The sequence below is a fragment of the Neopelma chrysocephalum genome, unplaced genomic scaffold, assembly GCF_003984885.1.
Source record: "Neopelma chrysocephalum unplaced genomic scaffold, ASM398488v2 Primary Assembly neopelma1_74, whole genome shotgun sequence".
In the NCBI taxonomy this organism is placed as follows: domain Eukaryota; kingdom Metazoa; phylum Chordata; class Aves; order Passeriformes; family Pipridae; genus Neopelma; species Neopelma chrysocephalum.
Window position 1 is genome coordinate 8762748 of NW_020897735.1, and position 10767 is coordinate 8773514.

A 10767-nucleotide genomic window follows, 5' to 3' on the forward strand; every position below is an offset into this window, starting at 1 on the left:
TCCAACTCTTACTTTCTATGTATCCAACTCTTACTTTCTATGTATCCGTGCAGCGTCACCATCCGGGCCCGCTCGGGGCTGCTGAAGGGCGAGTAGTGGATGTCGTCGGAGAGCGAGGAGGGGATGCGGGACGGGGGCGCTCCCGAGGGCGGCACCGTGTGCTGGGGGGTGTGTTTTTTATGGCGGGCTCTGCAGTTTTGAAACCAAACCTGAAACAAAAGCAGCAAATCCTGCGTCAGCTTCAGAGACAACTGGATTGAGGTGTGGTCCTTCGCCGCAACCCCAGGGTGGGTGTCTGCTCCAAGCATTTAAAAAAAGATATAAAACTGAGAAATCTGCCCCTCACCAGCGTTTCACTGGTTTCCACAGCTTTATTTACACCCACTGGAGCATGAGTGAAGCCAAAGCTTTGTCCCTGCTCAACTCCCCTGCAAAGGAGGGGAGCACCTTTCAAGGTCTTAAATCTCAGGCTGCAGCCCCAGCTCACCTGGGCTAAAAGCACAGCTGAGATCAGTTGGGAAACACGTGAGCATTGGCAAGGAGAGGAACAAGGGGAGGCAAGACCAAGTAGAAGGTTAGACTAGGAGACGTTGTGACTTTAAGGATGATGAAAACAATATTGTTTTAATACACTTGTGTTTTAGCATATTCAAAAGCCACATCATCAGAACATTAAAGCTGAGAAAGGAGGGTACTGTGGTGGGACACAGCCCTAGACTGTGTGAGCAGCAGGTACAAGCCCTCTGACCATATCTCAATGCTTCTAATTAAAGGAATAGTTAGGGAATTACATCCTAGAGATAAAACATACATGGAAAGGTTTTTTTATGCTGAGGAGGTGGTTTGTTTCTCATGCTTTAATTTTTGAAAGATAGCTGGGAGTAAAAACCTTCTCCAAGGCTGAGTGAAGATCAGCTCTCTGAGGCCGAGCACACTGGACCACAGAGAAGGAAACAGTCGTAAGCATTTGACAAATTGTTTCCTGTTTAACGCGCCTTTGAAAAATATCCACATGAAAAAATCACCTGGTGTGCAGCCTGCTTGATCTTTAGCTAAATGAAGAATCTCAGTAACAGAGGCTCGAGCCAGATTTTCACACACAAAATTTAAATGTGCCATTGACAAAACAATCCCGGATGAAAGCTCCACATTTATTTTCATCACTCGTGCTTTTTATTGTATGCAGAAAGTATGTCAGCAGAACATTAAAGTGATGAGTATAAATGTCACCGAGAGGCAAAGCTGGGCTGTCTGCAGGGATGGTGAGCTGGGATTTGCAGAGGGGACATTTCTCAGTCCCTACAGCACCACTTTCCCTCCCCTCCCGGCACAGGCGTGGGGACTTCCCTGCCACCACGTCCCCTGGGGCTGCAAAACCCCTTTTTCTTTAAACTTCTCAATCCCAACACTTCCTGAAGCTTGAGAACTTTGCCTGCTCGTGGTGGGGACTGCCAGGGGAGCTCTGGCACTGCTCGAGCTGGGGCAGAGCACTGAGCTCTGGGACAGTGTGCTCAGGGGCAGCTTTCCCACCCAGTGATTTATTGGGGCTGCATGGGGGTTTGTTTCATTGCATCCCAGGAGGGAAAAACAAATAGAAAACCCACGAGAGAGACAGAGGGAGGATGGTGCTGGCATTGCTACGGGAGCCAGTGAGCCGACACACTGGGAGGGCAGCACGAAGCTGCTGGATGCTGCGTGTCGTGGGGTTGATGTGCAGGAGTGAGGGGCCACGGGGCTGTGAGCCCTGTCTGGTGCCAGCCTTTAGGTGCACCCTCCCTGCCCTGCTTGGGGCTGCTCGGCCAGCAGTGCCCACCCAGCTGCCCCTCACCTGAATGACCCTCCGACTCAGCCCCGTCATGTCCGCCAGCTTCTGCAGCGTCTGTGCGTCGGGGTTGTTGTCCTGAGCAAACTGTGCCTGCATGACCTGCGGGAGGGAGGAGAGAGGGGCTCAGGATGAGGCCGGGGAGGCGCAGCCCCTCCAGCCCCCCCTGGCCCAGCCCCCCTACCTGCAGCTGCTCGGCGGTGAAGGAGGTGCGGGCTCTCTTGGCTGGCTTGGGCTGGCTGTCCTGCTCCGAGGGCACAGCCCCCTCCAGCGTGATCCCATTGCCTGCAGGACAGAAGCCCGTGAGCCACAGGTCAGAAACTCCCCTGCCCACATGCAGCAGCTGCTCAACTGGGGGACAGCACGGCCGGTGGCATCGCAGTGTGGGGCACCCACAGCATCCCCTCAGCCAAGGGACAACATGCCTGGCAGGGTGGGGCACCCACAGCATCCTTTGCTGCAAGTGGGAGCAGAAAGAGTAGAGCCAGCACTGCCCCTCGGGAGCTGCCCTGGACTGCTGAGCCCCTCAGCACACTGGGAAGGAGACACCACCTCCCCCGAAGTGTTTACTGTTGAATTAAGAAAAATGCAGCAAGTGGTGGAAGCCCTGGGGAATAAGGGACAGGAAGACAGCAGCAGGAAGAGGGATGTCAAGGTGGTGTGTGAGGGCAAGCACTGATGTCCCACTGGCCCTGACTCACGGTCACTACTTGGCCACATCCTCCAGGGAGCGGCTGGGAAGGGACCCTGTCTCTGCTGGGCTCACTGACATCCATCACTCCTGCCCTGTGCTGCTCCCTGTGACCCCGTTTTCCTCCACTGGTGCTGCCTCCATCAGTCGTTTCATTTGCTCAGAGAGTTTCAATGGGCTCTCTGCTCCTTTCCCTGGCTCCAAGTCCTCCCAGCACCCTGATCTCCTCTTCCTCCTGGGTCCCCGAGCAGCAGAAGGAGCGACACCGTCCCCATGGCCTTGGGGTGCCCATGCCCTGAACAGCAGCCACACTAAGGGGGACACAGCAGGGGGACACTGACCTCCCACTTGCCAAGCACAGCAGTGGGGTGAGCCCAGCTGTGCTCACGCTGCCACACAGCCTACAGGGAGGGTGGCCAGAGCTGAAGTCCCTCGTTCCTCACTGGGGTCCCCTCTGCAGCCCAGGCCATGCCTGTCTGCTCTCGGCAGCGTAGGTGAAGCACCGAGGAGGGATGGAGGAGGGAGGAAGGCCAAGCAGGGCTGGCGCTCACCCCACTCCCAGGATGCGCCTGCACAGCCCAGCGCTCGCTCCACAAGCTGGACCAGGCTGTGATTGTCTTGGCTTGAGTTGAAGGACTTTCTCATATAGTTTGACTTGTTCTTTTCGGATGATGAATGGGACTCTGACTTCAGCAACATCTGTTTATTTTTCTTGTATGTAAAACCTCATGTGCAGAAGAAATTGCTGGGTAATTGCTGGAGGGGGGAGCGTGGCCCTCCAACTCCACAGCAACTGCAGCACTCCAAAGTGATCCCACCCCCTTCTCAAAACCAGGGGACACTTGGACAGAGGTGCCCATACAGGGCACTCACCAGGTGCCCCAGTGCTGCCCAACACCGTGGTGCTCAGCCCACACCAGCAGGTCCTTCCGAGCAGCAGAAAGCCCACCATCCCAGCCCTCAGCTGGGGTAACAGCTCTGCAAGGCTCCCTGGTGCCAGATCCTGCTGTCCTCACACCAAACTGCTCCTCCAGGCCACGTGGCATCTCCCTCTCCATCCCTGTTCCCACTGCCTCCCTCACGCCTCCGCAGCAGCTGACCATATGGACCAACATGCTGCGAGCCACGTCCTGAGCCAGGACCCTCCCAGCCTGACCGGGCACTCTGTTTTCATCCTCTTACTCAAACACAGTAAACAGAAACATGTTATTTTCACGTCAGGTTGTTAATGGTTTCCACATGCTGCATGGGCCGGGGCATGGCGTGTCACTGCCTGTGCCCACCATGCACTGAGGTACTTTCCCACACAGGACATGCTGTGGCACTGCCCGGCTTCTCTGTGCACTGCGCTGGACTAACCCCACAGATTTGTTCCTCCAAGCATCTCTGGCCACTGCCACGCAAGAGGATGGGGCTGTGCTCAAGGGGACGGGAGCTGTGGTGCTGTGTGACCTCAGTGTCACCGACCCGACTGGGACACTGGAGGCTGGCCGGCCATGGCACGGCACAGCACCGTCCAGCTGGGAGCGGCACGGCCCAGGATGGGCAGGGCGGGTGGAAAATGATGGGAAGGTTTTGTCGAATCGCCAATCCCACCTTCTAGATTTATGACTCACAGCCTCAAAGTCCCAGCAGCTTCCTCACACGCTGCATGCCGGGCTGTGCAGGACCAGGCACTCGTCCCCGGTATCACCCGCAGCACACGGGTCTGCCATGAGCCGCAGGTGCTGCCAGCACGTTGGCCACCCCCGTGAGCACTCTGCCAGCCCAGGGCCTTGTGCTCAAGCCACCCCATGGCCACCCATCACCCCTTTTTGGCAACAACACGACCAACCCCAACACCCCATGATGAGGGTCAGGGGAGGGGACAGTGACACCCTGCACGGTCCCCGGGGTGAGGCCGTGACCGCGGCGCTGGGGCTCCGTACCGTTCTCTGCCGCTCTCTTGAGGTTCTCTATCATGGTGTCGTAGTGGATCCGGCACAGCACCTTCTCCTCCACCAGGCCGAACTCCTCGCCGGTGGAGAGCTGCCGCTTGCAGGAGAAGCAGGCGAAGCAGGCGAGGTGGTAGGCATTGCCCCGCGCTCGCCGCACCCAGTCGCTGGCGTAGATCTGCCTGCCACAGCGGGCACACTTCGTACCGAACCGGCTGCGGGGGGGAGAAGAGGCAGGTGAGAGCAGGCAGGGTGAAGGCAGGCAGGGTGAAGGCAGGCAGGGTGAAGGCAGGCAGGGTGAGGATAGGCAGGGTGATGCTGGGGCGCAGGCGCTGCCGCCGACCCCATCGCTCACCCCGACCAGCCCGAATCCCGCAGCAAAACTGTCCCACGGGTGGCATTCCCCAGGGAGTGGTGTGGGCAGCGGTGTGGGCAGTGGTGTGGGCAGTGCTGTGGGCAGTGCTGTGGGCAGCAGCGGGGTGTGACTCGCCACAGCCCTGCAGCACCAGACGCGGCCGAGGGGCTGAGGTGACGCAGCGCCGTGAATCAGCTCCCAAGCCCGTGGGATTTTTCATTCTGATAACAGCCAGTGTGAGACTCGGATGGAAACTGTGTCAGGGCTGGTTCTCTCCCACTGCCATAAATCAAACCATGTGTGTTCTCCTCACACGTACAGGCGCACGCATCTGGTTTTTCCTCCATCGAGGAGGTCTCATCGCTGCGAGAGGATGATGACTGTGCTGGAGTGAGCTATGCTGGAAGGTAGCTCAGCACAATGAAGAGGCAACAAGACAGCCAGGCCCCTGCACCCTGTGATCGTGTGCTCCTGAAAACCTCCATTCCTGCCAGGATGCCAAGGGCCAAGGACGGGCGATTCACGGGGAGCAGCAGATGTGGCCCCCATGGCCCTGAACCCCCAGGCCAGTGCCTGCCAGGAGGAGCCAGGCACAGCCTTGGTTTGATTTCTGCATTTCAGTATTGCTGCTGCTTAAAAAAATAAATGCAATGAGCAGCGGCAAGAGCATCAGGGGAGAAAGGAGCCTGTCCTCTGCCACTGCAGAGCTGGTGCTGGCTCTGACACAGCCCCAACTGCAGCCACCGCGCTTCCCAGCACAGCCCCAGCACTGCCGTTGCCACCTCAGGCTCCCCAGGGGCTCTCACTAGCCCCCACCACAGTGGGGAGCAGAGCCACTGCCAGCCCCGCCCGAGCAGCTCCTGAATCTCTCAGCACAGGCACAAAACACCAAGAAGAAACAACCACATCGAGCAACAGGAGAGACCCCGCACCACAAACCCCTCAATTCACTGTCCAGTGCAGCCCCAGGTGCTGTGGACAGGCGGTGACAGAGCCCAGGTCAGGCCACCACAACCAACACACTGCCTGTGCCCGACCCCACACCGCAGAGCTGCCGCCCACCGTGGGCTCAACAAGATGTAGAAAGACCGTCCTGTGCTGGAATTACTAATTGCAAAACTATTTGGGAGGAAACGAAGGGTCTAAATTTTTCAGCCTGACCATAGCTGACCAAAAACGAAAAAAAAAAAGAAAGAGGACATTTCTATGCTGAAATTATACAGAGACTTAGCTAAGAGACTTCACTAATTTACTTCAGATGGGAACATTGTAAACTGACTTCGTGCCAGCTCGTTTATATAAACGCACAAACAAAAGAACCATATTAATTTTTTATTTAGAAGTAAAGATCATTCCTGTAAATTGAATTACTTTGAACAATGTGCTATGTAAACAGTCGTACTTGCTGAGCAGTATCAAGCGAGGGGCAGTGCACCGAGCTAATGGCACGTGGTGATGGCTGCTCCCTGCTCGGATCCCAGCCCGGGCAGGGGGAGCACAGCACGGGGATGGGGGAAACTGGGGCACTGGGCGCTGCACAGGAAAGGTCACACACCCCCATCACACACCAGCTGGGATCTGGGGGAGATGCTCAGGTGGCCCCAGACCCACAGGATGGAGTCCCCGCTGGGGCCAGGCGGGACCCCCGGGTTGGTGGCAGTGCCCAGGGAGCAGAATAGAGGCTGCCAAAGGCGCAGGGGCTCGTGGGAACACAGCAGCCAGCACAGTCAGGGACTGATGTCACTGTCCCCTACAGAGCCACGGCACCAACAGCACCCAGAGAGAGGCCGAGGCTCAGCAGCAATGTGGGCATGGGGCTGCACAGGCTGCGGCACCGGCAACCGCTGACGCTGCACCTGCAGCTCTTGGCCAACCCCCATCTGCAGCACCACTGCAGCAGTTGGGCTGTACAGAAACCAGGGTGAGCTGGGGCCAGGCACAGCACCCAATATCACCCAACACTGTCACCGCAGGGACCATCACTGTGCTGCTGCCAGCACCACAGGAACAGGGAGGGAAATGCCTGTGAACACTCTGCCCCGGCCCGTCACCATCACAAATGAAGAGCTCCACCAGAACACCGGCATTAGTGCCTGAGCTCACAGGGCAGCGAGACCCCAAAGAGCTGAGCACCAGGAGAGGGGCTCCGCATGGCCCCTGTCACCCACCTGGCTGGGACAGGGACAGGGATGGTGGTAGGGCTGCACTGCAGCAAGAGACACAGAGCCAGAGGTTTTATCCAAGCCCAGCACTGTGGCACAGGCAGGAGCATCCCCAACCACTCCCAGAGCCATCGGCTCGAACCCCGGCTGCGGGGTGAGCAGATGCTGATGGCTCTTCACAAAGGTTAACTCTGGGAGATAAAAGCTGACAACAACATTACCAGGAAAGACTCATCCCAGAGAGACTCATCCCGGAAAGACTCATCCCACCTCCCCCAGGGGCGGCCGCATCATCTGGGGAGTGGGAAGAGCAGAGGCGGGAGGATGCTTTGGTGTGTCCTGGCTCTCACACACCACTTGTCCCCAGGTGCCACAGCTCCCTGAGCCCTGCTGTCCATCCCTGCCTGTGGGGACAGGGGAAGGGACACCCAGCCCCAGGGCCGCTCACAGCTCCAAGTATTTCCTGGTTCCACTCTGCAGGAAGCCCCAGACACAGCCCTCAGAGGCAGCTGCAGCTTCCAGACATCACCCCAATCTCCCAGTAGAGCAGCGGGTGCCTCAGTGAGCACCTTCATGCTGTGACACAGCAGTGCTCAAGCTGGAGCATTGACTGAGGTGATGGAGCCCACCTGAGCCACAGCCAGGCCAGTGACCCCATGCTCACATGCCCGTGGGCTGCCCATCAAGGTCACAGAGGGGCACAGCAGGAATCACACCGGGATCGTGTCAGGCCTCGGGGTGACCGGAGCCGTGGGAGCTTGGCCGTGAGCAGCCCCTGCATTGCCCGGGAACACAATGTTCTGCTCAATGAGATCCAATTTTAATTTGGTTCTCCTTGAAGCACTGGAACCTTGGACGCCAAATGTAATTATTTGACAAGACACAGGAAACAGCAGCGTTTGCTTAAAAACGCACATGAGGCCGCGGAGCCACGGCAGTGCCAGCACCTCTACACAGCCCCTCACGGGGACAGGGAAGTGACACTCAGACAGAGCAGGCCTAACCATGCTCCCCGTGGGCAGTGGGGCTGTGACATGACAGCCCTGTGCCTGTCAGCCTCCATCCTCAGCGTCCCCCAACAGCACCAGTGTCAGAACCAGCACCGGAGTGATAGAGCATCCCTGTGCTCCATGCAGAGCATCCCACTGCCCCTTCCATCTGCCTTGGCTCCAAACCACACGCATTAGGATGGGGTTTCTGCTTTGCTTTAAAAAACCCACACACATTTCATCTACGGCAAACAATCAATACAATTTTTAAAATCCATCCCAAGGGTCAAGTTTGTTTTGCGCCAAGCGCTGAGTCCCACTGGCCGGGATCAACAAGATGCCGGCCGGCGTGTTCCCAGGGCCGGGCGGGTGCAGGAGGGAGCGGCCAACGAGCCGAGTTGGCCGAGGACAGCCGGGGAGATTTGCCCCGGCCCCAGCCCTGCTGAGCAGCCACGCACCGGCACCGACGGCGGCGGCTCAGCCCGGCGGGCTCCGCCGCGGGAGCGACCCCCGCCCGCTGCCCCCGACCACCGCACCGGGGCCGGCCCGGGGCTCGGCCGGGGGTCGCAGCGATCCCGGCGGGGCTGGGGCGAGAGAGGCAGATCCGCACCCGCCGGGCTCCGAGCGCCGCCGCTGCCGCCGCTCAGATTCACCACCACCAATAAAAAAAGAATCTCCCCGAATCCCCACTTTTTAGCGCAAAAGGCAAGTTGCGGAGCGCGGGTTGGGAGCCCCCGCGCCCCCCGAACGGTTGCCGCAGGAACCGGGAGCGTCCTGCGGCGGCTTCCGCGATTTTCGTTTTGTTTCCCTTTGGCCCGTCAATACCGACGCGAACAGCCCGGCTGCTCCCACCGAACGAGGGGATCGGGGCTGCTCAAACGGGAGGCTCGCGAAACAGGTTAATTTTAACGCTGTGATTTGCCACATTTGCTCGAAGGTCATTTCGAGATCCCGGCGCTACTTTAAAACCGCCTTTGGGAAGAGTCGCTCTCAAAAATAAACCAAAAATAAACCACACATCAACGGCACCAGAACGGTGATAAATGAATGAAAACGCTTAAAGTGCCGCAAAACATCACCGTGGCCACGGGACCCCCTGAGCCTTTCTATGTGGAGTGGGGGAGATTTCGGTGAAATCACCGAAAATTGCAGTTTAAAAATAATAACAATAACTAATAATAATAAGAACAACAACCACCACCATAGGACAGGACGAGGAGCTCCGTGACTCCGGGACCGACCCGGCTTTCCGAGCCCCGCACCCGCCTCCATGAGCCCCGCACCCCCGGCGGCACCGCACCAAGCCCGGCGGGGGTTGAGCTGCGGAAAATCGGGTATTTGCAGATTCTTTAATAAAAAGCACCGGAGGAATCTGCGAGGTGCCCCCCGAGCTCCCCTGCCCGCTGCCGCCGGGGCAGCCCCGAGCTCCGCCGCGGCCGGAGGATGCTCCGAGCCCCCTGCGCCCCGCCGGGGTCATTCCCATTTCCTGCCCGCCATTCCCCTTCCTCTCGGGTCAAACAGCATTCCCTCATCCTGGTAGGACGGGGAAAGTCAGAGCGGGGGTTCCGATGTTTAGTTAAACCCTGGCGAGGAGCTCAAGATACTCAATCCCCTGGTTCCACTCAAATTAGGGGAAAATTCGTGGGTTAAGGTTTAGAACAGAAAGACCGACGCAGACAGAACATCCTCCCTGCGGGACAGGCTGCTGCGGGGGTGCGGGTCCGGCCCGAGCCCCGGGACCGCAGCCGCCGCCCGTCGCTCGTTTCGGTTCCGTAACGCGCTCCCGCCGCGGACGCTCCGGCGATTGCGGGGCCGCAGCTCGGACAGGAGCTCCCCAAAGGCGCTGGGCACCGCAGGCCGGCAGCACCAATTTACCCTCCGGCAAGAGCCGGGACGAGGCCATTCCATCCCATCCCATCCCCATTTCCCCGCCGCGGGGACCATCCCCGCCACGCCGCACCCACAGAGCCGGGCGCTCCCGCCGCCGAGACGGGGAGCTCGGGGCGGCCCGCACAGCCACGGCCGGGGGGCAGGAACCCCTCCGGAGGGTGGGAAACTGCACCCCAACCTCCCTTTCTGCCTCTCTTCCCGTGCCCCAAGGGTCGTCTCCCGCCCGGCTGCTCCGGGGAGCCCGGCGGCTTCTCCAAACCTTCCCCTCGGCAGTGCCGGAGCGGCCCCGGCCCCGCGGCACCCGGCGGCGGCTGAGCCCCTCGGAGCGGCCCCGGCCCGGTCCCTACCTGAAGTAGTCCATCTTGCAGAAGATCTCCTTGTTCTTGATGTAGCAGCTGTGCTGCTGGCGCAGCGAGGTGCGGCACACGGAGCACTCCAGGCACCGGACGTGCCAGATGAGGTTGTTCACCTGCGGCAGAGAAGAGGCTGAGACCCAGGGCCGCCCGCCGCCCCCCGCCGCCCCCGCCGCACCCCCGCCCCGCTCACCTTCAGCAGGTACCGGTCGAGGATCTCCAGCCCGCAGCTGGAGCAGACGTTTTTGCCGGCCGACGGCGTGGAGGAGGAAGAGGATGGCGGGGAGCAGACGGACGGCGTGGACGGAGTGCTGGGCGCTGAGCGGGCGTCCTCCTTCTCCAGGGCGCCGGGCAGCGGCTCCCCGTCGGGCTGCGACTGCGGGCAGAGCCGCCGCGGGGCCGTCAGCCGGGGCCCCGCCGTTCCCCACAGCCCCGAAACGGAGCGTTCCGGCGGGTCCCCGCAGCTCTCGGCATCCCCGGCCCGGCGGGCACCCACAAACCCCTGACAACACTGCCCTGGAGGGTCCCGGCGGGAACCCCGCAATTCCCGGCCCGACGCGTTCCCGCAGCC

At 59.8% G+C, this 10767-nt stretch overlaps 1 protein-coding gene across 1 annotated transcript in view; it reads right to left on the minus strand.

Annotated features, from left to right (window-relative positions):
• Positions 1–10301, minus strand: part of LHX6 (LIM homeobox 6) — a 16469-nt gene extending 6168 nt beyond the window's left edge. The window contains exons 1-5 of the mRNA XM_027687384.1: positions 10191–10301; positions 4442–4662; positions 2007–2107; positions 1829–1924; positions 35–209 (exon numbers count right to left, since the gene is read on the minus strand). Coding sequence (XP_027543185.1) covers positions 35–209; positions 1829–1924; positions 2007–2107; positions 4442–4662; positions 10191–10204 — 607 coding nt within the window. The 5' untranslated portion in view covers positions 10205–10301. The remainder of the gene's footprint in view (positions 1–34; positions 210–1828; positions 1925–2006; positions 2108–4441; positions 4663–10190) is intronic.
• Positions 10302–10767: the final 466 nt, after the last annotated feature.